Here is a 27,914-nt window from a genome sequence, read left to right on the forward strand (position 1 = left end):
AGCACGTCAAGCTTTGTTTTGTTTATTTTTTTATTTGAACGGATACTAATTCAGTTATATTTTGAGTTTACCGGCTCGATCGCATAGCTGTGCGTCGGCTAAAGCCGGCGTGTCGTGCGCGTCCGTGTGGAAGGGACCGCCCTCCCGGCTCTGACGAGCGCTGCCTCAGCGAGCTGGGGGTGAACAGCGACGGCAGCGCGCCGGGTCACGTGACGGTGTCTGCTGCTGGCTGAGTGAAGCGTGTTAGCAGGTAAAAAAAACTAAGACTTCGAATAGGCAACATAAACCTGTGTTAAAATGTTACGGCGTTTTAAAATTCAGTGTATGATGTGTATGTTTTGAAAATACGTATTAGAAAAATAGTAGATGACCTAAAGCCGGCTGGGTTTTGTCAGTTTAGCCTGGAAGCTAACGTTAGCAAGCGTTTTCAGCTGTGGGCTGCTTGCTGCCGGCTAGCGAGCCAGCCAGTGTTAATGTCGGGGTTGAGGAGTACTGTGGGGCCATTTTCGTTAAAATATATAATAGTAGAGTGTTGTGTGGCTGTCTTAAATGTTACGGTTAGCTAGTAAACGGTTATATAATTAGTTAGGTAGTTATCGATACATTTTATAAAAATGCACACGTTTAGAAACATGACAGCGGCTGTGCTAGCTAACAGTGTTTACTAAGGGAGATTGCCTTTAGCTAGCTTGGTAGCCACAGCTGAATAAAGGACAGTGTAAATCTATGTTAGCCATTTAGCTAGCTTGCTAAAACACAAAGGGGTCCAACAGCAGCTACCCGGTTGAAAACTAAGACAGTCAGTGCTGCACTTACTGCTGGCTTAGCAGTGTTTACCTGCTAGCTTGCTAGCTAGTTGTAGTAACAAAGGGACGCAGTCTATTGTACTAGCTAGCTAGCAAACACTGGCACAGATCGAAGGGGCTTTGAAGCTGGCTTTTATCTCAGACGGGACGTAGCTAGCTAGCGTTAGTGTCGGTATCAGACCGTTTTGCAGTGTCTGATGTTTTGCGGTCGTGTTACGGCTTTTGCCGGTCGGCTTTATCTGTTGTCCCGCGGAAATGTTTGATCCATGTAGCTGATTAGCTAACGTTAAGGTCAGTGTCGTTTTATTGGTAGCACACCTCCCGTTGTAAGCCCTATTTTAAAACGCTGTCGAACATTACTAACGTTTGCTAACACGCCATCAGATTTCGGGTTTTTTTGGGGGGGGGGGGGGGGCAACGTAGCCAAGTTAGTGCGTTTGTTCCAAGCTGCATTTTTGTAAACACGAGAAAGCAAGCGTTGCGTTTCACCACACGTATTTAGAATTATTGTGCGCCCACGGCACGTAATTCAGACGAGAGGTCGGTGTGCTGGATGTGGCAGTAACGGGGCTTTTCTGCTCCTGCTGTTCGCACAGTAGGCTTTGTGTTTACATCGCGGCTCTCTGTACTGCTCTGGGGCCATTTTATGTTTGTTGAAACAATACACTGGACATGCCTTCGCCAAATCCAATGGCTCCGCTGAAAGTTGAAATACAATACTTAAGGCAAAGCGGGAAAAAAACGTATGGGGTTAGGGAAAGGGGCCGGTGTTGGGGTAGCAGGCAAATCTCCCATTTCTTTCCCGAGCTAGGAAGCTGGCTACAGTCTTTTAACTCTTTCAGTCTTTGTTGATAAGGACCGTCGTGTACACAGTTAGTACCGCAATGGATAATAAGAGATGCACAATGAGAACCTTTGGGATTGCTGAAGTCGCATGTTAGCCGCAGTTATTGTTGTGTGCCTGGTGCTTCAGACCTTGTTTATATTTCTGCTTAAGTTCTCCTCCCGCCTGGTCGCTGTAGTTTATAATCTGAACGATGTGTATGGCTGCATGACCCCGTTCTGTGTGGTTCAAATGCGGCTACAGTCATTGAACACAAAACATCATTTGCACCTATTTGTATCTACAAGACACCATTGTGTGCAAGTACGTTGGTGGCATCCTAGTCAGACAATGACGTGTTTTTCTGCCTTTAATTGTGTAACGCCTCTGAAGAAGGACAAAATACACGGGTTTCTGTTGTCGGTTGTTACTATTAGATGTTCATGTCAAGGCGCTGTGTAACGGAGTGAGCGGAGAGGCGACCCCCCCCCCCCCCACCACCGCCACCAAATGATGTGTAATTTTTCGATAGGCAGTACTGTTATCATTGTTTACTGAGCACTTACCTCTTCTAAACTTTACCGTTTACAAACACAGAAAGTAATGGCCGTGTTTAATCTGAATGCACTGAATAACAGCTGTTCATACTTTTAATATGTGTGCATTGTTTTAAGGCAATATACTAATTGTGTATGTTGTTTTTTCAATAGGACTATGGAATATGGAAATACCCCCCCCCCCCCCCCCCCCCAAAAAAAAAAAAAAACAGTAATTATAAACCCTTTGTCAACATTTTTCCCAGAACCTTGGGAAACCTAGGTAAAATTTAGGCGGGAGTCAAGTATTGTGAGGTAGGCATGCATTTCTTTATCCTGAAAATGTAGGGGAAACGGCCAGGTTACAGTTGTATGACACTTTTCTCCTGTAAGTTCATGTCAGCATTAATGTAGATTTGAATGATCTTGCAGCTTGATGTTTTTTTTTTCCTGTTTGCATGCCTTCTCTGTAAAGCTGGGGCTTTGATGGCTTTTCGGGCTGTAGACTTCGCCTGCAGTCATTTCTAAGCATATTTCATGTGTTAAAACATTTCGTAGTTTCTCATCAAGCAAGGGCCAGGAATGAAGCTTTTGCCTGTCTCCCTGTGGGCACTCTGTTTTTGTTTTGTTTTTTTAGTACAAGGAGTCTGCCACAGAGAAGTCATTCTCATTTGCATTTGTACATTATATGCTGTTTTTGAGCCAAGTGATTTTATTCTTCAGTAATAACTGACTCGTGCCAGTGGTTCTTTATGGCTGGAAATTGTTTTGGGCAGGCCACCAAAGCTGTGCCATTGGTACATGGTATCCTCCTAATACGTTTGCAGTCAAAGTTTTGCGTTGCTGCAAATTAAGGCAATTATAGAGCGCTGGTCTTTGTGGTTATCGCATGCCCAGGAGTGAAATTCCGCAGGAAACGGAGGTGCAGAATGTGGAAGAGGTGATTCTTAGTGTTGTATCTGAGACTTGGTTGCAGGATCGTGCTACTGTTGTAGTGTTGTATCCAAGTGTTTTTCTCCAAAACAACGCAGGTGTTGACTTTAAGCCAAAACCAAAACTTCAATGCTTGATATTGTCATTGCAGCTTCGTTGGGATCTGATTTGGGGAAAAAATCATAGCAAATGGCTACTCGTCCATTTACGGCCCCTTAAAACCTACTGGAACGCAAAGCAAGGGAACGTGGGCACACATTTCTTGGAGTGGGTGGCATCTCAAGTGTGGTGACTGCTTTTTTTTAATGTTTGAAATGAGCACAGCAAACCTTGCAGCCTGGAAGCCTGGTTTGTACCTGAGAGTTCAAAGCAGCGTCAGGCACGGCTCTCTGCCCCCCTCTCCCTGCAAGAACCAGACTGAGAGCGACTGTCGAGGATCTGCATAACGGGACGGGGCGGCCGTGCATGTGTCGGTCGTTAATCAGCCGAGATCTGAGGGACGTCACTACTGGAAAGAGCCACAGCCTGCGCGTGTCACCCGATTCCTGCTACGCAGGACCCCTGGGAGCGCGTGGCTGGCCGGAGCCTGTCAGGGCTGCGTGGGGACAGCAGCAGCGTGTTCGCACCCGCCCGGGTTCAGCCACTGCTGAGCGTGGCCACGGCTGCTGTTGTTTTTAGCTACAGCAGCTACCGATGCCCAGGTGTTTCTTAGCTTGGGCTGAGGCCGAGGTCTGCCAGCTAAATGTCTGATACATCATTCGATGCAGCCGTAGTGGACTGAAAGGAAGTCAGCTTGTTTATTTGTGTGGCTCTTTTTGTGGAAGAGGAATGTTTTTGTTTAGTTTGACTTGAGAAGTCTTTTTATTAAGCATTTTTATTTACTCTCGAAATGCTAACAAAACGGGAGTAGTAAAATGTATATATATTATTTATTTTTTTTTTTACTTAGATGACTGCCATTTTTTGCATTCCAGATTCGTCCTCTGATGCATAAGGGTGCGGGAGGCTCCTTAACTAGCTTCATTCACTGAAGGTGCTGATTATTCTGATGACCTGCTGCGGGGTGTGTGGAGAACAGAGCAGGAGGCACAGAGCGCTAATGCTATACGTTGATGAGGATAATAAGCAAACATTAAACCCTTGATTGCTTAAACGAATCCCAAATTAATTCCTTATTGTAAAACTGCACTCCATTGCCGGTTACGTGTGATTTCATTGCAGCCAACTTGGCTGGCTAACTGGAATGAATATGTACATATCCATATTCATCTATGTAAATTGTCTGTGCGGCAGCAACAAAAAAAACACCCTTATCAGAAGTGATGTGTCCGTAGCATGATTATTTAGTCTCCTTCATTTTCCACATGTTGGCAGTTTTGAAGTCAGCTTGCATGTTAGTAAGGGGGAGTGTGTGTGGTGAGGTTGACCTCTAATTCTGCTGTATGGAATCTGGAAATCCTTCTGAACAGGTGCAGATGATACAGCACAGGTCTTGTGTACTGAATTTAATGTGCTCCATGAGAACAGGCAATGAGGGTTTCTGTGGCAATACTGGACATATACCTAGGCTGTCTTGGTGGGGGAGTAAAGTCCAGAAGAGGGTCCGTTGGACCTGAGCACTTACAAAATGGTACCTCAGAAAGCCTCTAAGGGAGTGGGGAGGGGGGATCAGGTCATTAGAGCCCAGGACAGGAGGAAGGGTGCCAATTTCACCGCAGTGATTGTGTGCAAAACCCAAGAAGTGCTAGCAATAAAGGGTCATAAGGACCCTGGGTTGTAGGGCTTCACACTAGAGCGTCGGGGCCCCTGTTTGTTTGTAGGCTCAGGCAGGAGTGCGATGCACGCTGTCGTCGAGCAGGAGAGGAGGGACACCACAGAAGAAGTGACATTTTCACCCGCGCCTTCCCGGGAACCGCCACAGCTGGTCCGAGCAGGAGCTCTCCAGTGCCCTCATGTAGTTCTGCTGTCCTGTTTCATTGACTTTTAATGAGCCTGTGAGGGGATGAGGCATGCGTATCCAAGCTGGCAGTAATGTTTTAAACAAGCTGTATTTAACAAGTCTGGGTGCAATTCAGTGTTTAATGTTCAGTGTTCAAAAAGTCAGATGCAATTTACATTTTAAATTGTTTTAAACGAAAAAACTGCTATTTGCTTGAAGCTGGGGTGGTGCAGGCAGAGAAAACAAGCATTTTAATTTAGTCACAATGGAAAAGAATCTCAAAATAGAACTAGGAATAAATAAAATCAAAGCAGGTGAGGCGTGGTTCAGACTCATCAGTGCAGCATTCTGGGTGGTTCTGAAAGCTGGATGATTGTAGCCACTCCAGGATACTGTTTCACTGATAAATCGTCCTTGACAAACAAGACCCTGGGCCTGTCCTGTCCTTCCCCGTTCTATGAGTGATCGTCCAAGGAAAGCTCAGCAGTTTTAGGCTGTCTTTCATTTGAAGTGGAGTTTTATCTCTGCTCATCACTTATGTCTGCATAACGTTTCTCAATGCAAAAGTCCTCTCCTGTTCTGAAACTGTACATACCGTATTCTCTATAGATGTGTGAGTGTAACCAATATGTTGAGTGGAAGTGAGGAGTCCTCATCACTTTTCTTCTTCTTATGTTTTTAACACAGACCCATCACATTGCAGTGCTGACATAATTCTGTAAGTCAGTGCTTGTGTCTTTCAAGGAATAACACCTCACGTCCTAGGTGTTTTCTCTTTTAAATTAATTAAGCAGTTAGTATGCAAGTTGACGTGGGTGTGTCTCATTTAGCCTTGAGAAAGCGGGATAAGACTACCCATCAACCAAGGGCCTGTTTAAGCACTGTTGTGTGTCCTTGGGCATTGAGAACGCAGTGTTACGGGAGGGTTTCAGTAGGGGGCCAGCGCTTTCAGTATGAGCCAGCTGAGCTTGCTGCTGTGCGCTGAAACTTGTTGTTGAAGCAATTTGAGCAATCGGCTCTTGCAGCACTTGCAGGGGAAGGTGTCATTGGCTGGATTAATTTGTTAATATGCAAAGCTCACTCTCCTTAGTTTAGTGTGTAAGCTGATGTTCTGTAACTCTGATTTAGACGGGGATGACTGAGGCTTAAAGTGCTACGTATTTATGATGTCCACTGCTTGGCAGCCAGCATTTGTATGTGGTTGTTGCCGTAATACCAGTGGTTAACTGGTTAGAGCGCACCGGCTGTTTGTTTGTGAATGCTGGAGCAATCTGTGACTGAAAAGATGGCAGCAGAGGGTGTAGGGTTTAGCGCACTGGATCCTTGGCATGAGGCTTGTGGTCTTTTTGTTTCCTAGGTGTGCCGCTGTTTTAATCCCCTTTTACCTAATGGCGTACTGGAAAGACAATCCAGCCATATAAGTGTTCACCGCTACCCTGGAAAGCACCACCGTCTCAGTGTCCCAGACTGCCAAGAGCCTCACAGTGACACTCGTAGCGGACTGACCTTTGTGGATGACGTAGTGGTCGGCAGGGTCTGCAGGTTCTTCCTGTAAAACGTTGAAAGAATTCACCCCTTCCTCACCACCTTCTCACCTCAGCCCCTTGTCCAGACCTAGACCACTCCAGCTCCCTCCTCGTTGGCCTCCCTGCATATGCAAACAGAACGTTCTCCCCCCATGGGCTACCGGATCCATTTGAAGAATCCTGGTGTTAACCTACTAGACGAGGGGGGTTACAGGTCCAGGTCGAGTCTTCTGTCTGTTCTGTTCTGTCCTGCTCTGGAGGAAGGAGCTTCCTGTAATGGGCAGGACAGCCCAGTCTCTGGCCATCTTCCATCTCTGCCTGAAGAATGATCGCTTCATACTGCACAGACCACCCCCCCCCCTTCCCCAAGCCTGAACTTTCCCTTCCTGCCTGGGTCCCCCTCTTCCCTTATTTGTGTAGTTTACTGTAGCGTATGTTACATTGCGCTCATGTGTTGGAGCACGTACGTGCTGTTTATCACAGCACCGTGCAAGGGGCTGATGCATGTCTGAACATCGTCATTCATGTCCTGCGCGCTTCGTCTTTAATCTGCTGTTCTTAGACGCACTTTGTTCTTTTCCTTCGTAAGTCAGTCCTGGATAGGAGCGTCTATCTCCTTTATATTTAGTTTGACATTTAGCAGAGTTTGTATCCTTTAAAACTGTGATCCTTTTTAAGTCGCACAGGATTGGGGGTGTAATATAGGCACAATAGTCGGCGTCATTGGGTTTTGTGTGGTTCCAGAAATTGATGAAATGAGTCACACGATTTGTATGCAGAAGGTACTTGTATTGTGCGAACAAGGTGAAAATGAGGTTTTCGGTAGCATTGTGCCGCTGAGGTTCTTTGATTACACATCGTCATCACAAGCTCATCTGTGGGGGGGGGGGGGGCAGCTGCTCCTCTGCGTAAATCCACCAGAATTCCCACCAAAATCCCCCCCCCCTCCCGCTCTCTCACTCTGCTTTTTGTGAATGAGCTCGTCGGTAGTGGAGGGTGACTCAGACTCAGACGAGAGGAGCAGAGATGTGAAGGAGACAGCAGCGGGGTGGGCTGCCGCTGGGTCCTTGTGCCGCCTCTTTCCACGACCGCACCGCCTCAGGCCAGAGACACCCTTTCGTCATTTCTGCTGGCTTAAGCGGAGTCCTTTGCCACCTTGTCTCAGCTCGAAGATCACAATGCACTCGCTGTGTCGGCCAAATTGTGTTCGGGTTTGTGTGTAGCTGTAATTTCATACTGCCTGCCCTGTTCCAGAGAAGCCACCCCAGGTCAGTGAGTATAGTAGCAGCGGTGTTGGCAGGAAAGGCACCCGGGGCCTAGCTTACCATTGGCCCCCGTGAACCAGAGAGGCCGGGCTGGAGTGGTGCCTGGACAGGGCGGGGGCTTGTCCCGTCTGAGAGATTGGGTTACCCAGATTCCCCCACGCTTCCAGGTACAGTGCTGTGTGTAGAGCTTGCTTGTCTTCACTACACTGTGTCCCTGCCTGTGGGGCAGTGTCTGTACGGGAAGGTGTCATTGGATGGATTTATTTGTGAACATGAAAAGCACTCTCTCCTTCGTTTACAACTTGTTAGCTGATGCTCTGTAATTCCGACTTGGACCACCATGACTGAGACTTTATGTACTACGTACATACGATGTCTGCAGTGTGGCGGCCAATATTTATACAACTGGCTGCCACTGTAATACTTAACTGCAGTTAGAGAAATATAGTGCTGTTCAAGATGAGTGAAGGGCATAGTGTGGAAGGGAACAAGAAGTTAGACTGCTGTTTTTGGGTTTGTGAAGGTTCCCTGAGTTTACCCCTGTAAACGCTTATGCGCTGCTGTCTGCTGGCTCTCCTCAGTGTGTATGTCCGTGCGCCTGGAGAGAGGGGCGCGGTGATGAAGTGTAAGCGGACACCAACGCGGTCTCTCCCTCAGAACCTAAATTTAAGCCGGGAGGAGGAGGGGGAGAGAGAGAGAGAGAGAGAGAGAGGGAGAGATAAGGGGTGTTACAGTCTTACACGGGACCAGTGCTACGTGCGGGGAGTGCGACTCCCGTCTGGGGCCTCCGCGGCGCGCCCTGTTGCGCAAACCCTCCTCGCTGGGTTTACAGCGCAGAGAAAGCCAGAGCCATACGTGCGTTTGCAGGGAGCTGCGAAAGCCACTCTGCTGTGGGAAAACTCCTCCGTCTTCTGAAGTGATGCTCGCCTCTGACGAGCCTAGCCTAGCTTAGCCGCTGCAGCTCACGAAAACAAACGCAGGCGACTCGGAGTGCGGCCAGAATTCGAGCAGCTGTCTGAAACTGCCCCTCCTGTTTCTGTTCTTCGTCAGAATCGGAGCACCTCACTGAAACTGTCTCTTCTGTTTTTTTTTCTTCCAGATTTTTCTATTTTGTACATACATTGTTTTGTATATACTGTATATGATGACTTCGTTAGGCAGCGAGCGATCCCGGGGCACTCGGGACAAAGCGCTGCCTGCATCCACACAGACGACACAGCCCCAGAAACAGATACAGGTGAGTGGCAGTATTACACACACACACACACACACCTACATACATACATATATACACAGACAACACAGCCCCAGAAACAGATATAGGTGAATGGCATTATTACACACACACACCTACATATATACATACATACACACACAGACAACACAGCCCCAGAAACAGATACAGGTGAGTGGCAGGATCACACACACACACACACACACACACACACACCTACATACCTACATACCTACATGCCTACATACATACATACATACGTACGTACGTACGTACGTACATACATACACACACACACACATCTACCTGCATGCATACACACAGACAACACAGCCCCAGAAACAGATACAGGTGAGTGGCGGTATTATATATACACACACACACACACACACACACCCCTGTATACATACACACAAATGCCACAGCCCCAGAAACGGGCACAGGTTAGAGACAGCACACATACACAGACACACAAACACACACTCAGAGCCAGACACGCGGGTCCTGGTTGGTGAGGCCCGCAGAGCATACAGAATGAGCAAGGGACAGCGAGTGTTGTTTCTGTGTATCCGCTGTCTGCGTTGCACTTTCTTCATCTCAGAAACGGTACGTTCACTCAGCTGGTGGTGACTCCTCCCTCACCCCTGGTCTCCCTCTCCCTCCACAGGCCACGGCCGAGCAGATCCGGCTGGCCCAGATGATCTACGACAAGAGTGACGCAGACTTCGAGGACAAGGTCAAGCAGGTGAGAGGGGCCGTCAGGCCAGCGGCGAGCCGGCGTCTCGCCAGCACAGGCACGGACGCTACAGCTGACCTCACACGCGCGGCATTCGCTGAGATGCCTCCCCTTCCCATCACACGCATACCACGCTAAAATAAAACTTAAAGAAAGACACCGCATGCCGTTGTAGTCGGCGGTGTCCCCCACACACTCCCTCCTGTCGCCACGGCGCTTTCCCATGCCTGCGCAGAGGCTAAGCTTGGGATTGATTTCTCCGACGCTGACCTCACGTACACCGTACGCACCGGATACTTCCTATGCATGTGAAGGCGCTGTTGGCTGCACTCGGTTGCACGCATGGATTTGTACGCACGTGCTGTAGTGTATAATCCAGCCGTGCTGTGCCAGGCTGGTTTTCTCACGCGTGACTCCGCGCTCTCTCTCTCTCTCTCTCTCTCTCTCTCTCTCTCTCTCTCTCTCTCTCTCTCTCTCTCTCTCTCTCTCTCTCTCTCTCTTTTGCTGCCGCCCCCCAGCTGATGGAGGTGACGGGGAAGAACCAGGACGAGTGCATGGTGGCCCTCCACGACTGCAACGAGGACGTCAACAGAGCCATCAACTTCCTCCTGGAGGGCAGCTCGGACGTGGTGAGCGCGGCCCTCCTGGGCCAATCTAAGTCCCTTCAGCGGTTTTGATCTACTTTGCTTATGCTATGCAACTCCGCTGTATACATGAAATTGGCTCACAAGTGCTACGCAGAACAAAAAGCATGTCATATCCAAACATCCTTTTGTTACATAGCTTAAACTACACTGATAAATCTAATTTGAACAGCCTGGCACGCTCTCTCTCTTAGAACAATGTATTGCCTTTGAAAGGAGCTGGTACAACAATAGCGGGCTTCCTTGACCTGCGTAGACACGGAATGGCAGTGCAGCACGGTGTGCCCGCCGCTGGCTGGCTGGGCTACAGTGCTGCCGTCACCAGGCTGTGAGGGTTTGTGCAGCCTGTTACAGTATGCGGTTGCTGTAATGGCTTTTTCTGTGCCAGGACATGAGGGAGCCAGCGCGGCGTGTTGAAGGTTAGCGGCTCCGTTTACTCGCAGCTCTGCGCTTGACCAGACGCACGGCAGGGCACAGTGCAGTTTCCAGTGCTCCTCCAGCGCATAGGCTATAACCTCCTTTGATATCACGCTCCTGTCACCGAATAGAACTTTATAGCTCTTTATGAAAATGCTTTTTCGTTTTAAGCCACCTTTTGTAGATGAGAAAACTTAAGGTGCAATGTGCATAGAAACAAATGTTACAACTCCGCACGTCCTATACTGCAGTTAACCAAATGAGATGGTAGATCAATAAAAAAGTAATTTGCACTTAAACTCAAATTCAGAAACATTAGAACCGTCATATGCTTGCAAGTCGTCTCTCTGCACATTCTGTGTTTGAAGTCCATAACGTTGCAGACCGTTTCATTCGTTGCATTTTTTTGAGGTGTCTTACAGGGATGCCTGTGGTTGTTCTCCTGAACGTTGGCATTTGAGAAACACAAATTGCATTTTTCTCTCGGAAGTGTTATTTGCAACATTGAAACGTTTCCCTGGGGTTTTTTTTTTTTCTTTCAGAGAACTCAAACGTCCAATGCGTATTTAGTGTAAATGAGGTTGTATAGATTATAAAAGTCTGGTCACTTTAAAGGGAACACCTGAGATTTATGACATGCTGCTGAATTGTTTCTGTGAAAGCACCCTTTACCAGTGTATCGGATTACGATGCAGATCAATTACCGGTTCATGTTTTCATGGAAAACTCAGAATAGAAACTGGGTCATATCTTATGTGTTGACTCGCTAATCCCAGCACTGTAATCATCTGCATCTTCACTGACAGAATTAAAACATGATGTCATGTTTGCCTCACATTTTGTGTCAGCGGTGGCATTGTGATGCCATCTGCTCGTGGATGGTGGGCTCACGGTATATGTATGCCTCCAGATTATGCCTCTGACACCACAGCTTTTTGGTTGACACTAACACCGGTGATGTCCTGTAATCAGTTGTTCAGACACTTGCACTTAATAAGTCTCAATCACAAACGGTGTGTGTTTGTTTATTTTTTATTATTTATTTTAATCCTCCATTCAGGGAAAGGTCGTGTTGCGGATAAGGTTACACTTGGAAGGTGCCGAGAGGCTACACAAACTGGGGGCAATGTCAGGACTCGGTGTGACTCATATGGAATATGTAACACACTAAAAACTGAAGTCATGGCTGTAGGATACCAGTTTCAGCAAGTTTTAATTGCGTGAAGGAGATTTTTTTTACGGTGTATGAAAAACATTGCATGCTGCCAGGCTATGAAAATGCAGTGATACAAGTAATGAAAGTGTTCATATGATTCAAGGCTGTCCTGTGCACATTTTGACTCATTTGGTTTCAGTTTCTGCAAAAGCTCTCTAACGTCTCCATTGCAAATGAAACTGTTCTCAGTGATGGTCGGTTATTAAAAATAAACTTAATGTAGCACTGGTATATAAAACTATCTGGGAGCTGTTTTGGTAGGGCTTTTTAAGCAGCGTACCACGTGTCGGTTTTAGCGTAAAGGTAAGCCATTCCCCTGGGCTCCAGGCATGTCCCTGAACCGGAATGGCCTCTCGTGTAAACCTGCGCCTGCTGTGTGTTTCCCTCCACCCATTGCCTTCGCCCCCTCTGCTCGTTTCCTTTTGGCTCAGACCTCGTGGGAGACGGTGGGGAAGAAGAGAGGCCTGGGGAAGGAGGGGTCCTCTTCAGAGAACAAAGAGAGCCGGGAGAAGAGAGGAGAGAGGGAGGCCAGCCGGGGCCGCGGGGGGCCGAGCAGGAGGGGCCGGGGGGCCAGCCGCGGACGCGAGGGTAACGCGCCTTCCTCACCAGCGGGACACTTTTTACTGGGGCTCCAAAAATATTTCCACAGACCCAGCCCCAGTTCATGTGCGCTCTGCATACATATGGGCACCCAGTAGGACAGGCTGTCCTATGTAGTCACTGGCAACATTTTGTTTTGGAGAAGAAAGATCTCTCCAGTGCTTTAAGGAGGGCCAAATGGGAGAGAACAAGGGGTGTTTGGGTGAGGTGTGGGGGTGGTATAGCTACTGGGCTGTGATGTTGGATGTGAAGCTGTGTGATTTAAGCTGTGGGTTTGGGTAGCCTAGCTTGTACACATGAGGAGCACAGAACTATGTCACTTTGTGCATTATGGTATATGTAGCTGTAGTATTCAGCATAAACTTTAGATACGTTTGTGTGTGTGTGTCTGTGTGTGTGTGTGTGTGTGTGTGTGAGTGTGAGATGCATATAACACCGCTATATCTCCCCTGCACCCTGCAGTGCGCATAGAGGAGAATGGGGTGGACCAGGGCCCGGGAGAGAGAGGGTCAGACCGCGGCCGCCGGGGAAGAGGCAGAGGTGAGTGTGCACATCCCAGCTGAGATTTTTACACAGTTCATTCTGTCATTCTCAGGCTTTACTGTAGTTTCATCAGGGCCTCTCTGCTCATCAGAAATGGTGTAATGCTGGGAGAGGCTCACACATTGAAACACCACTTAGAAACCTAACTGAGTTATGTATGAGAGAGGTGAACTATGTGATAGAAATGACTTTTATGCATCTATTTTTATATGTAAAATATGTTTAAATATGTGCATTTGAGATGTTTACATGTTAAGTAATTTAGTTTATATTTTGTGGGCACCAACCAGACACTCTTCTTTATTGGAACGTTAAAGTACTTGACACTGCCAGACGCCAGCATGGTGTTATGTCGTTTAAAGCCTCCTCTTAACTTCAAATCAAGCACCTGTTGTTTGTCTTATCCTGTTGTTGCCAGACAGGCCTGTCTATCATTTCACAGTGGTGTGGGGTTGGGGGGTGGGAGGTTAGGTGTCACTCTGGGTTGGTTCCATATCTGAAATCTCCACGCGTACGTTACGGACGTTGTCGTTCCCTGGCATGATCTTGATTAACAGGCATGTAGTGTGAGCGCCTTGTGTTTTTCGCGCTGGCTAGCAGTCTGTAACAAATGTAAAAGTGTTTGCATTAGCCCCTCTGACTGTTGCTCAAGAAGGAAGGTTTACGACTCCCAAGTGCTACTTTTCTCTGTTACGTAAGAGACTGCAGCAGCAGTGTGGAAAACGCCAACTCCCGTTGGAGGTCCGAGTGTTTGACACGCAGGCTTAAACAGTAGATTTCTCTGAGACTGAGACGGCGCTGGAAGGCGCAGAGACTGTAAAACGCAGAAGAGGAAGGGGAGTAGTGGTAGATTGAATAGGGCTGTCATACCCTCCCTCTGGGTCGGGGCAGCACTTTCTGGTGAGCTTAAAGGCAGGAGAGCCGGGCGGGCTCGAGTGGTCCTGCCCGTTCCTCTGCCCCGGTTACCCCGGTGCCGGGTCGCAGCGCGCAGAGGGGGGCAGATGCAGGATTCTTCTTGGCAGTGTCTCTATTTGTGTCGCACAGCAATTACACAGAGCGCTGGCCAGCATGCGAGGAATGCACCGGGCCAAGCAGCTGCTGAGGGGAGAGGAAGGGGATAGGGGGCGCCAGAGAGCAGAACACGGAGACCGGGAGAGCTCGTCTCTGTCTTCGTGGATGTGTACCGTGCATGTGTGCAGCTGAGGGGCTGAGATTAACTGATGCCTAAAGGGGAATTCGATCCGAAAATGAGGGACCGAGGGACGTGTCTCTTGCAGGCCGGTGATGAGTGACAGTCAAGGGAACGCTCGTTCTTATCGCTAATGGAACTTGCTCCATTTTTTTTCCCCCTCACCATTCCATGACTGATTGATCACATGGGAGTTTAGACTCATTACATCAGTCAGCATTGCGTGACATTAAGCACCAGGCTAGATGTGAGATAGCCGTTTGATAGCTGGGCTTCTCCAAGTGGTCTACAGAGCAGGGGTAGACAGTGGCTCGTTAGATGGTTCTTTCACTCCGCTATGATTGGTTTGAGACGGCACAGTGTGTGGCCATGGACTGGGGGCTGCTCTCTGTGTCTGCTCATACAGATCTTTCAGAAAACCTGAACCACTGTAACACACTTCGATTGCATGTTAACCTAATTGTAGATGCTGAGCCATCTTCGATTGGACCGTTGATGACCCTCAGAGGTCATCTGTCCCGGGGATGAGTAGTTTGCAGTCTAGGCCTTGTACGAAAAAATGACATTGAGTTTTATGACTCTCCGTGTCATTTTTTGATATCAGGACCCGATAATGGAGTGACCTCTCGTGACCCCCGAGGGTTCTAGCTTGCAGTTGTTACGGGTGGCGGGCACAAGGCAGCATCCGCAGGCAGCACGGACACCTACAGCCAGGGTGACCGTGGGGGCGGGGTTCCTAACGAGGAACGCCCCCCCCCCCGATTGTGAGAATTCTGTGAGGATGCAGGCCGACTGATGAAATATCCAGCAACATTGAGAAGGGAAAGAATGCAGTTTTCTCTCCCGCCTCCTCTGCCGAGAGCCTTCTCTCTTTGATGGCGGAGATGAAAGCCGCAAGGCCGGCACCTTGCAGGGACGTTACTTTCCTGAGGGGAGGACACTAGGTGTGTTATGTGAATGTCCTGTGATGTAAACCGTAGCTTTTTTTTCCCCCCTTTTACCAAATCCAAAGTGTAGAAGTTGTGTCTTAGTCATTCATTTGCATGTCACACTGTCTTATTTATTACTAGATTTTTCTCCCCCATCAGCATTCAGTTTTAAAATATTGGCATCATAGACAGCAGTTGCTGCCAGAATAGGCAAAGATGTAGTGTGGTGGCCAAGAGGTCTTTACAGTTTCATATTCCTACACATGGATATGTGTATTTATAAAACTGGTGCCCTCCCAAATGGCTTACAGCCCATTGAGTCTGAATTACGTTTTGAAAGTGTATTAAATGTTTTTCTTCTGTCCCTGTATTAATGGTCTCATTCTTAATCGTGAAACAGCTCATCCCCTACATGTGTTTGTTGTCCACTGCATTTGGGCAGTTAGGATGCCAGAACGTGATGATTAATGGCAGTACTTTTTATGAGCATGTCTTATCTGTTGAATAATGGCTGACATTTTTTCAGATATGGTCAACATGGTTCAGGGTTTAATTTCTCTCTCCCCCTAGTGGTGAGATATGTGAATTGATTACAGAAGCATATGGTACCTGTTGAAGGGATTTGCAGCTTGTTTCACTGTTAAATGCAGCTATAATGTGTGTCCCCAGGGTCTGGAGGCCGAGGGCGAGGCAGGGCAGCTGGCGGAAGCAGGTTTTCAGCACAGGGAATGGGGTGAGTACCGCATGATGGAGAGGACCGGGCATCCTACTGCAGATGGCTTTTGGGCTCCAACGTTGTTTCCCTTGTTCTCTCTGGTCACTGATTTTGAAGTAAATGTGTGTGTGTTTGTACGTGTGTGAGTGTTTGCATCCGTACACGTGTCATAATTGGAGCGTGGAATTGTGTACCTGCTGATAACTACAAGCACGTAACTGAACCTAAATTTTGTGTGTGTGTGTGTGTGTGTGTGTGTGTCTTTGCATCCCTACGTGTGTCGGAGAGTCTGGAATTGTTCACTTGCTGATAAACATGTAACTGAACACAGAGCATTGACCACCTTACCGTGTTCCATGGTTGTGGTTTGTAATTTGACTGACTGAATCCTCACCCTTACCTCTCCTTACCTCCTCTGCTCCCTCCTCTTCACTCCACCCGCATCCTTGCAGGACCTTTAACCCAGCGGACTACACCACAGACTCAGGGGCAGGGGGGTCCCACTCGGACACCTGGGAGACGGGGGCCAACGACACCAACAACGGGACAGGTGAGACCCAGACGCACACCCCCCTGGTCAGGATAATCAGAAAGGACTTAAAGAGTGCCGTTTGTTATCACAGTGTTGTCACTCCGATCTGCCGTGCCTTACATTGTGCGGGCTCTGTGCTAACCAGGGGCAGCAGTGTGGCATAGTGGTAAGGCGTGTGGCTCGTAACCGAAAAAAGGTTGTTGAGTCGATTCCCCGCGGGGGCACTGCTGTTGTACCCTTGGGCAAGGTACTTACCCCCCAGTTGCCTCAGTAAATATCCAGCTGTATAAAGGGATAACATGTAAAAACTGCAAAATCTGCAACTCGCTCTGGATCAGAGCATCTGCTAAATGACAATAATGTGATGTAATATTCTCACTAGGGGATCCTGGATTAAAGCAGAACAGATTGAGCGCTGTAGTCCAGAGGGTGCTGTCACTCTTTCCTTCTTCCTGTGTTATGTGTATCTTGTAAAATCTGCAAGTCACTCTGAATAAGAGCGTCTGCTAAATGACAATAAAGGAATGTAGCGTAACCTCCCCTCCCCGTGCCTCACCCCGCCCCCCTTCCGCTGGCAGGAGCATGGAGGAACACGCTGGAAGACTGGGCCGCAGAAGACTGGAACGAGGACGTGAGTGCGGGGGTCAGGGGGGCGAGCGGGGAAGGGTGTGGAGTAACAGCTCTGTTTGAAGACGGCCTGCCCCTTTCTCAGCCTCTCGCCACAGCGCGTTAGTTACAGCGCAGAGCTTTTGACTGTGTCAGCGAGAGCACAGCGGATAAAATGCTCAGAATTCTCTCTGTCCTTGGAAATCCTTTGATTTACCCTTTGGAGTATTTCCATCCTGAAAAGACATGGAAATCACAGGGGTGGTCAGATATCCGGTGTGCAGACAGAACACATGGGCTAGCTCGCTGGCTTACGCATTAAGTGCACTGCCAAATGTGTGGTGGCTGATACTCGCTGCCAAAGCATCCTCATGTGTATCTGGAAAAACAGAAAAAATGCAGAAATTCATTTTGAGGTTTTGCCCGCTGCAGTTCCATCTTTAAAGTTTCAGAAGAAGTTGACTGTTGGAGCAATAAAAATAATACTTCAAAACCTTACATTTAACTTGTAAATGTTGTAGAAAAGTCCTTTCAGATATTAATGAGATGTGAATGGGGAACCCTGACTGATTTGAGGTTGATCTCTCCCACTTCAGCTCTCTGAGACCAAAGTGTTCACCGCCTCCTCCGCACCTGTGACTGAGAACCATATCACACCTGGGCAAAGGTAACTCACCTGTATGCGGTAGGATGATCATGAACACTTAGGGGGAATATTTGACTACATGTCATACTAAGGATCACGTAAATCGTCATCCTTTATTAATGTTGCCATGGGGTGCATTCGTGTGTGACTGTAATTCACCAGATTAAGTGCTACAGTTGGATTGTGATGGCGGTGTTGATGCTGGAGTCTGATCACGCACCCCCCTTGTGTTTTCCAGCTTGGTGTCTCTGCTGCAGAAGCCGGGCGGCGGGGGGGAGCTGGGCTGCGTGGACACGCCCTCCCCCCAGAGTCTGGGCCACAACCTGGTGTTCACCAACTCGCACCACCACCGCAACGGAGGCTCCGCCCCCAGCTACGCACACGCCGCCCTGGTAAGACCCCCGACGCGAGTGAGGCAAGCGCAGACAGACATAAAAAAAAAACAAAAAAAGCGCTGGAATTCAGGCAGACTGAAGGACAGATTGATAGTTAGATCAGGAACACTGTGATAAATGAAGTCTATTTTCTGTTGCTAGGATTGCAACAAGACCTTGGCTGCTCAGACCCCATCAGAAATTAAACAAAATTACACCGCAGATTGTAGACGTGCTTCGGCTCTTTTTTGAGTTGCTGTTGCAACTCTAATATGCAGTTTTGAAGTTCAGAGTAAACAAGCAGTGAATCAGTAGGGTAAAGAGCCCCTCTTGTGGCGTAAAAGCAATGGAAAGTATTATATTGGATGTACAAAAAGGTCATAAATCAGCTTTGACTTGATGTTGGCCTGATACATCCACTTTCCCTTTGGAACGGTTCCCTTAACTTTTTCCCCAGAAACGGCTTTCAAGCCTCTAGCTGAATGGCTCTGCGCTTTCTCCTGCGTGGCGCAACGACTGTGACCTTATTCTCTCTGCCTCTCCCGCCCCAGTCCTCAGTCCTGGGCTCCGGCTTCGGGGACCTGAGCGGCTCCAAGCCAAACTCGTCAGCGGGGGCTCAGATTCTGGAGCAGCTGAAGGGCCCGGGGCTGGGCCAACTGCCCAGCCAGCCTCCCAGCGCCGCGGGGACCGGCGGGACGTCCGTCTCCACCTCCTCGTGGGACATCAAGCCTGTGGGGACGCAGAGCACCACCTCGCTGTCATCCCAATTCAGCCGTGAGTGTCGCGCTCTCGCACACACTCGCACGCACACAATGCCCTCGGTTTAACCGCACAGCTGAGAGGAGCTGTTGTGGAGCGAAGGAGGTATTTATTCATTACAGATGCTTACGAACTGTACCAAAATGCCGTTATGTTTTGACACAGTGGTGTCTGTTTTTTTTTTTTTTACGCTCTATATTACATTAAGCTACATTACATTACATTAAATGTATTTAGCAGACACTCTTATCCATAGCGACTTCTTGCACAATAGAACATCAGTGTATCCATTCAAGTTAACCCTTTCGTACTTGACTTATTTTATGCTATGTAGTGTGCTTGTTATGTTACATGGTCTGTGATGTGTTCATTAGCGTTATTAAGTTTCTTATACTTTCCACCACTGCTTTTTTCTATACTTTGTAACGTTAAATCACTGTTTCGGCAAAGCTAACGTTAGCTAGAATTTTTCCAGTCTAGTGTTGTAATCACACCGGTTTCACCGTACGTGTGAAAGGGCTAATTACGCCACTGTGATTGTACGCGCGAAAGGGTTAAAGAGCAACGGTGTCAGACCAGGCTAACAGCACTCCCAGACCAGCGAATGTAAGCGTATTGAGAAATAAATGGCGAAGTTAAAGAACGCTTGTATAGGAGAGTCATGGCGGATGGGTGGGCAGATGCTGGCGGGCGGAGTGACAGATTCCTGCGTCAGCGGTGGAGACGCCAGGCTCAGCTGATGTCCCTGGGCTGAATGTGCAGTTCGGTGCTCTGGGCAGACGCTGGCGGGTGGAGTGACGCTGGCGGCGTGTCTTTCCAGGGGACTTTAAGACGCAGCCGGAGCCCTCTCTGGTCCTGAGCCAGCTGACACAGAGGCAGCAGAGCTCGCTGTCCCAGGCGGGACCCCTCCCCGTGGCCCGGCAGCCCAGCCCTCCCGCGCTCCCCGCCCCCTCGCCGCTGGTGCTGGAGTCCTTCTCCAAACCCCGGGACCCCTCCCCGCCGCGCGACGGGCCCTCCCCCGGCGCCAAGCTGATGCCCCTCCTCCCCGTGGGGGCGGAGCCCCAGAGCAGCTCCTCGCAGCACAGGCAGATGAAGACGCAGAAGCGCAGGATACCGCCCACCTCTAAGGTACGAGCGCTTTCACAAATCAGCGCCCGGGACTCCCGAGTGGCTCAGCTGGCAGAGGCATTCCCCCTGAGGGCAGGGTGACCCTTGTGCCAGGACACCTCAGGGCTGAAATCTAGATTATGTCATTAGTGTGACCAAGAATTCTGTACCAGGGTCCTGTGGGCTTAACTCAGCCAGTGCTCTCTGAGGCAGCACTGTATAAGTGCCTGGTCCCTTTTGGGTCATCGTTTGTGGGAGGTGTGCCTCTCCTCAAATCAGTGCTAGCTCTCCTGTGGTAGACAAAGTAGCCTTTGGCCTCCAGAGGGCATCAGCTTTGCTTCAGTGCTTCCTGAGCGGGTGGACTCGGCAGTGAGATGAGTGGGGCATGGCCAACTGCCAAATCAAAAACTGTTGTGAAAAAGGGATGGGAGAAAAATACCAAATGGGAGACTTGTCATTATGAGGTCAGCGTGTCATAAATTTCTAGAGGATCCTCTGGATTTTGCTTCACCACTTCCATGGGACTTGGAAAGAGATGAACTTGGCTGTATTGACGGTGTGCATGTATCTCCCGTCCCGACAGATTCCCGCGTCGGCGGTGGAGATGCCAGGCTCAGCTGATGTCTCTGGGCTGAACGTGCAGTTTGGTGCTCTGGACTTCGGATCGGAACCCGCCCTGCAGGACTTTGGGCAGCCGGAGAACTGCACCAGCAGCACGACCAGGGAACCCGTACCAGTACCACAGACACAAAGCAGCCTCTACTCCAAACCCATCAGGTCTGTCCTGGGAATTGTGCAAGGGTTCCTAGCTTGTAGAAGACAGTCTTATTGGACAGTGCATTTTAATGTTGCTTGCATTGTGAAATTGTCTTGCAGGCAATCCTTTTAACAATGGATACATTTGTTATTAAAGCGAGAGGTTTTAATGTAACATCACATGTGTGTGTTTCTCTCCACCTCTCTCTGTTTGCGCACGACAGCGAGTCTCTGAGCAGTCCGCTGTCTTTACCCCTGGCCTCCTCCGACTCCAGCTACCCCTCCCCGTCAGTGTCGCTGCCCAGCCTCGCCCCCTCCCTGGGCCCCCCCGGCGCCGGCACTCCCCCCTCTTCTTCCTCCTCCTCCTCCTCCTCCTCGGGGAGCGGCTTCGAGACCGGCGCACCCCCCCACTCCCGACTCGCCTTCTCCCAGAGCAAGGACACGTCGGCTGCACCAGTCGCGGTGAGGCACGCGGCCTTAAGGACGGCAGTGTTGAGCAGACTTACGGCTGAGAAAAATCTGGCACTGCTTCTGTGGCCTTGAGCCATTTAAAATCAATTTACAATCAATGAATGTTGCCCTGGACAGGTGTCAGTTAGTACATCAGAGTGTGAGATGGCGTGCCCTGGTTATTATGTCTATTTTTAAATGAGTTTTTTTCCGTTCTTTTTACAGAATGGCTTTAATGGTGTGAGGACCCCGACAGCACTAGACAGTAAGTTAACTGTTAAATGTGGCCACACGTTGAAGTCACAGCAGGACACACCTGTTCTTCACTATATGCCTAAGACTGACTAACTTCACGGTATTGTGCACTCCTACACAGCTGTGTGCATATGGGGAAAAACTATAAAATGCAGAACATATCGGTATTAGCAAAGTTGCATATTCCATATCCCAGAGCCAAGTGAGCAATCTGGGTCTGTGTTGTCTACAGTTCGTCTTTAGAAAGGCTTAGAGCATACCATGCAGCATACACATAAAGGAGTGATGCTTTTCACTTACCCATGGTTATTATATTACCTACGCATCTGTGTCATTGAGTGCCAACACACACGCATGGCCACATATTAACACATAGACCTGGATCTGGTAAAGATCAGTCCATAACTTTGACTAACAGATAAGTGTTGTTACTGTGGGTACAACCCACGAAAACATCCACAGTATATTTCATTGGCTTGGTTGCTTACTGAACTCCACAAACTGAAGAATGAGATGCTGTTTGCATTTGATTGCGAGTTTAAGTTGAGGGCAGGTTTTGCTTGAACCCTCAGTAGGTGCAATTTTTAGTTAATGTCCGTGCTCATTTCTCTCTCCCTCCCTCTCCCTCTCTCTCTCAGCTACTTCAGCCTCATCCACTCCGAAGCCGGAGTCTCCCTCACTGACCAGCACCAGCTCCGCCCCTGCTCCCACCCCCCTCCTGCCCCCCTCTGTCCCCGCCCACAGCTCGGCACTGCCCAGCCTGACGGCCGACTTGCCGACCGCCACCCTGCCCCCCCTCAGCAGGTGAGCTGTCCCCTACCACCCCTTCTCTCTGGTCCTGCTCAACAGCTCCGCCTCAGCTCTTTGGACGTTGCTGAACCACACTATGAATGGCTTCTGTGTTAAGTCCCTCTGTTTTTCGCCTGTATGTGAGGACTCTAGCTACAAGCACATAACTGAACCCCCCAGTACTGCGCTCCTTTCTGCCTGAATGTCCCATCCATCTCTTGCTTATCCGCACTAAACGTGTGACGAGAATCGCATGGCTAGAGTTTCTCCCCCATTCTCCTCCTGTCTTCTCTCACACGCTCTCCGATTTGAATGAATCTTGGTCTGGTATTGGGGGCAGCCGGCAGTGAGAGTCCCCGTGGTACTGGGAACACATTGACTGTAATGAGGTGTGAAAATGGCTCCCTTTCCCCTGTCTCTCCCCTCCCAGCACTCTCTCCAGCAATCACGCCAGCAGCAGCCTGTCCTCCAGCTCAGCTCTCTCCTCAGGCTCCTCCCTCACAGTGAGTACACGCTACCGCGCTCGGCCTGCTTCGCATTAGATACCCAGCAGATGCCCATAGGGTCGTGCACTGTACACCTCGTCAGTCCCGGTTTGATTGTACCGTCAAAGAGTCCTTCTCAAAACTGCAGGAGCAGCGTCTGTGTGAGATTTGAACCCGTGACCGCCGGATCTAAGTGATCTAACACTGTAAGACAGTGACTATACCAGTGGGAAGAAGGTCTTGCCTCAAGAAGGCAAACTGTGTTGTTTCAGTAAATACCTCGCTGTGAAAATGGGTACTACTGTTTCGTTAATTACGTTATTAGCACTTAGCAGACACACTCCAGAGCGGCTTACAATTTTATCCATTTATAGCTGTGTATTTACTGAGGCAATCGTGGGTTAAGCACCTAGGGCACAACAGCAGTGCCACAGCAGGGAATCGAACTGGCAACCTTTCAGTCACAAGCCCTGCTCCTTACAGCCACTACCGCCATGTTTAAAATACGTTGGCTTCGATGTGTAAGTGGTCTTCCGAGCGCCTGCGTAAGTAACACTAATAGTAGGCCTAATTCTGATTTGTGTGAGTGAGTGGTGACGGCCCTCTGCTCTGTGTGTGTCTCTCTCTCTCTCTCTGCAGCACACCAGTGTGGACAGCAGCAACAGCTCCCTCGCCCCCTCCTCAGCCTCGGCCTTCTCCTCGGCGGCGGCCCCAGCTCTCCTCAGCAGCGGCGGCGGCAGCGGTAGCAGCGCGGTCACCGTGACCAGCGGCCTGCACGGGACCGGCGCCCTGGGCCTGAGCGGCAACGGGACCACCGTCCCTTCCGCCGCCTGCCGGACCGCGCCCTTGCTGTCCTCCTCGGGTGAGCCTACGTTACACTGGTATCACACTGACATTGACATGACATTATATTACATTGACATTACATTTACATTACATTGACATTACATTCATTTAGCAGGCGCACTTATCCAGAGCTACCTCCAGCACAATAGAACATAAATGTTTCCATTCAGGTTGAATGAGCAACAGTGTTAGACCAGGCGAACAAAACTCCCAGGCCAGTGAGTGTGAGCTTAACACTAGAGCGCACACGTGCACACACACACGGGGCTCTGTGCAGACACGTGCTCATACTGTACATGCATGCACACTTTCACGCTTTATATTTATTCGACATTTTAGGTGTTTGAAATGTAAATGTCTGTGCTTGCCCTCCAGGTAAAGCTCCCCCCAACCTGCCCCAGGGGGTCCCCCCGCTGCTGCCCAACCAGTACATCATGGGTCCAGGCGGACTGCTGCCGGCATATCCGGTAACACATCCCCACCGTCACCACACTGCTTTTCTTAACTGGGTTATAGCTGCCCCTCTGTCATGGCTCCTCTTCCTGTGTGTTATACGATTGGTTGATAATCCTCATATTACCCTTCCTGTGTATTTGTGGTTGATGATCATCACGTTATTCTTGCTGCACAGTGGTAGTATCCATGTTGTGAAGTGACCCCCCGTGCTCTCTCTGTCCCCCAAAGCAGATCTATGGGTATGAGGACCTCCACATGTTGCAGTCCCGATTACCCATGGTGAGTTGACTCCTGCATGACCTTTGACCTCACCGGTGGAGTATTAGGAGTTTAAAGTTAGGTTTCTTAAATTTGAAGGTTTGTAAAGAAATGTTACCATTTACCATCTAAATGGCACCATTTACCAGCCCTGAGATGAGCTTTTCTCCAGTTCAGGCAGTGACATGGCTGGCAGCATGAATCTGAGAGAACATTTCCTAGCAGTTTCACGTAATGCACCCCTGCCTGTGTTCTTGTCGGTACAGGATTACTATGGAATCACATTCCCAACGCTTGCAGGCAGAGACGGGACGGCTCTAGCCAATAGCCCTTACTCAGGTAACCTCACCTGGATCCGCTCTCAGCTGCACCTTCATTCTGTTTCTCTGTGCTCCCCTTATACAGAGACACGCCCTCTTCCTCTTCCCCCACGCCCGCTCTTCTCTTCTGTGTAAACATACCTGTGGCCACCATTTAACAACCCCCCCCCCCCCGTACCTCTCTGCTGCCCCCGCCAGGTGAAGTGACGAAATTCGGCAGGGGCGACTCAGCGTCCCCGGCCCCTCCCACCAGCTTGTCGGCGCCGCACCCGGCCCAGCCCCCGCAGCCCCCCCAGGCGCAGAGCCAGGCGCAGAGCCAGGCCCAGCAGCAGCAGCAGCAGCAACCCCAGCAGCAGCAGCAGGGCCACCACAGCGCCCAGCAGGCCTTCCTCAACCCCGCGCTGCCCCCGGGCTACAGCTACACCGGCCTGCCCTACTACCCCGGCGTGCCGGGCGTGCCCAGCGCCTTCCAGTACGGCCCCACCATGTTCGTGCCGCCCGCCTCGGCCAAGCAGCACGGCGTGGGCCTCGGGAACCCCTCCACCCCGTTCCAGCAGCCCAGCGGCTACGGACAGCACACCTACAGCTCAGGTGGGCCACGGCTCTCTAGCTCCAACCGTGTGAACGGCTTGTGGTTTTCAGCTTGTGCAGTTATGCGTACTCGATTAGCCAGTCTTTGCTTGTGCCCCCTCCGAGTCATGTGATTGTCAGCAGCGTTGTCAGGGCGGCAGTGTAGCATAGCGGGTAGGGAGCAGGACTCATAACCGAAAAGTTGCTGGTTTGATTGGTTTGAGGCACTGCTGCTGTACCCTTGGGCAAGGTACTTATTCCGTAATTGCCTTAGTAAATATCCAGCTGTATAAATGGATCAGATGTGAAAAACTGTAATCTATGTAAGTTGCTCTGGATAAGAGCATCTGCTAAATGACAATAATGCAGTGTTCTCAGTAAGGGATCCTGGATTAAAGCAGAACAGATTGAGCACTGTAGTCCATTGGGTGCTCTGTTACAGATGCTTTTTAGGTAGTAGCTTCCAGAGAAAGAGCATTAAAGCCTTTTCAGCCCCTTCAACTGTACAAATGGATAACATGTAAAAATTGTAACCTGTGTCAGTCACTCGGGTAAAGAGTGTCTGCTAAATGACAATAATATAACGTAAAGCCTAAAAGTCACAGGAGTGACAGTAGACACAGACCACATGTGAACACACTGTCATTGTGTTTACGGAAGGGTGACCGTCCCTCTCCGCAGGGTATGATGACCTGACGCAGGGCCAGGCCGGAGGGGACTACAGCAAAGGTGGTTACAGCGGTTCCTCCCAAGTCCAGGCCAAGTCTGCGGCCTCCGGGCCGGGGAAAGGTACGGCACCACATGCAAGACAACACACACGCGCAACACACACACACAACACACACACACACACACAGCACACTGCCGCTTCTCATATACACATCTCAAACATGCAAACCGCGCTTGTGTACAGATGGCTTGTTCATATACAGTGAAGCGGAATACATTTTTGCTGTTTGTCCCCTTTCTCTAGTTGATCAGGAGTTAGGGAGCTCCTGGCATGTTGTAATGACTTTCATTTAAACTTACTTACACATGCCACATCTGGTGATGGTGCCCTGTGACCAGATGTTGACTTCAGTTCAGTTACGATACTCAAATCCTGCAGGTACTGAGGGGCTTGGAGAATGTAGTACTATCTGCCATTCTAAATGATCGCTGCCCGCTGTTTTAGACCTGACCCAAGCACAACCTCCTCCTATTTATTTTCTCAAGGCGTTTCTGTGACGTCCAGCAACTCTGGAGTACCAGATATCAGTGGATCTGTTTACAACAAGACCCAGGTGAGACGGAAATCATTCGTCAGTTAGCGTTTACCCTCGGTAGCCAAAGTAAGAAGAGCCAACGCCGTCCCATTCGTCGTGTCCAGACCGTTGACTCTGTCCCCCTGTCCCGCTTCCAGTCTTTTGACAAACAGGGTTTCCATGCTGGGACGCCCCCGCCCTTCAGCCTGCCCTCTGCGCTGGGGGGCACGGGACCCCTGAATCCCGGGGCGGCCCCCGGCTACGCCCCGCCCCCTTTCCTCCACATCCTGCCGGCACACCAGCAGCCGCACTCCCAGCTGCTACACCACCACCTCACGCAGGACAGCCAGGTACCTCCACGCGCGCACCCGTAGCTACCACACGCCGGTCCCAGTGCCCTGACCCGGCCTCAACCCTGAGCCATCATCGGCAGGCGATGACCAGGGGTTCGCAGGGGTACATGATTAGTTTCGCTCCTATGGGGGGGGGTAGGCGGGTTACATTGGCTAGGGTCCCCTCGTCAGTCACTTTCAGCCTATTGAGACATGTCAGATGTCATTGGGGAGATGCGCCTACCCTCTGCCCTGGTGCACTGTGGGATTTGTAGTGTCAGAAGTGTACAGGTGTAGCATAGGATTACACACGTCAGGCTTCTGTCTTCTGCAAAAGCACAGAGGATGCTGGAGGTGAGGTGAGATTAACGTACATAAAGAGGGGAACTGACTCAAAACTAACATGCCTGTGTGATGGTTCTTGCTTAATGCCACAAAACTGAACCACAGTTGTGATCTGCGGGGAATGGGAGTATTCACTGTTGTGCAACAGTGGTGTTCATGCACTAGAACAGTAACTGAGTTTTTTTGTCTTTGGCTCCCTCTGCAGGTTGGCCCAAGTCAGCGCAGCCAGACCAGCAGCATGCAGCAGAAGACCCAGGCCAACAAGTCCAGCTATGGCAGCTCCCCCTACTGGGGCAACTGAGAGGGGTCCGGGGGGTCACAGGCTCCCACCCCACCCCCACCCCCCTCTCCCACCTCCGCTGGCCCTGGCTGAGGGCTCACCCGTGAACCGATGACTGATCAGACCCGAGTGGGACAAACCATTTTTAGTGTGAAGCTAACAAATACACACTACCACCCCCTCCCCTAGTTCTTTTACTTTCTTTTCCTTTTTCCAAATTTTGGCTGTTGTATGTAAAATATTTATGTATGTATTTATACAGTATATATATGTAATAGTATAACATGAAATGTGGTTTCTGCATTTTGTTTTTGAAGGATGTTTTTGTTTACTTCAAAACTAGGAAGCTATGAAATACATTTAAGAACAGAAAAAAGGAATTTAAAGGAGAGAACTTATTGAAAAAAACGTCAGAATAGGAGGGGGATTATACTTGAATTGTAACTGGCACCA

General features: G+C 49.7%; 1 protein-coding gene across 3 annotated transcripts; it reads left to right on the forward strand.

The window, feature by feature from the left end:
* Nucleotides 1-190: 190 nt before the first annotated feature.
* ubap2a (ubiquitin associated protein 2a) lies at nt 191-27,639 on the forward strand. 3 transcript variants are annotated; one of them, XM_036529317.1, is made up of 27 exons: nt 191-250; nt 8,928-9,065; nt 9,730-9,807; nt 10,317-10,427; nt 12,507-12,663; nt 13,138-13,215; nt 16,006-16,069; nt 16,504-16,601; nt 17,162-17,214; nt 17,786-17,856; nt 18,074-18,227; nt 18,761-18,983; nt 19,789-20,096; nt 20,659-20,852; nt 21,056-21,293; nt 21,507-21,546; nt 22,175-22,340; nt 22,756-22,828; nt 23,450-23,672; nt 24,032-24,123; nt 24,341-24,391; nt 24,637-24,709; nt 24,889-25,281; nt 25,942-26,049; nt 26,476-26,543; nt 26,663-26,854; nt 27,387-27,639. In XM_036529317.1, the coding sequence occupies exons 2-27, from the start codon at nt 8,970-8,972 to the stop codon at nt 27,480-27,482; spliced, it is 3,498 nt and encodes a 1,165-aa protein (XP_036385210.1). In that variant the 5' UTR covers nt 191-250; nt 8,928-8,969; the 3' UTR covers nt 27,483-27,639. The 3 variants fall into 3 exon arrangements, with proteins under 3 accessions (XP_036385210.1, XP_036385211.1, XP_036385212.1); XM_036529318.1 differs by having other exon boundaries at nt 24,344-24,391; XM_036529319.1 differs by lacking the exons at nt 191-250; nt 8,928-9,065 and adding an exon at nt 9,397-9,413.
* The last annotated feature ends 275 nt before the right edge of the window (nt 27,640-27,914 follow it).

This window comes from Megalops cyprinoides, chromosome 5 (genome assembly GCF_013368585.1).
Source record: "Megalops cyprinoides isolate fMegCyp1 chromosome 5, fMegCyp1.pri, whole genome shotgun sequence".
Taxonomy (NCBI): Eukaryota; Metazoa; Chordata; class Actinopteri; order Elopiformes; family Megalopidae; genus Megalops; species Megalops cyprinoides.

Coding starts and splice junctions, on each gene's coding strand:
- ubap2a (XM_036529317.1), top strand. CDS start 8,970: ATGATGACTTCGTTAGGCAGCGAGCGATCCCGGGGCACTCGGGACAAA. Junction 17,857..18,073: donor CATATCACACCTGGGCAAAG/GTAACTCACCTG, acceptor TGTGTTTTCCAG/CTTGGTGTCTCTGCTGCAGA. Junction 22,829..23,449: donor CCTCAGGCTCCTCCCTCACA/GTGAGTACACGC, acceptor CTCTCTCTGCAG/CACACCAGTGTGGACAGCAG.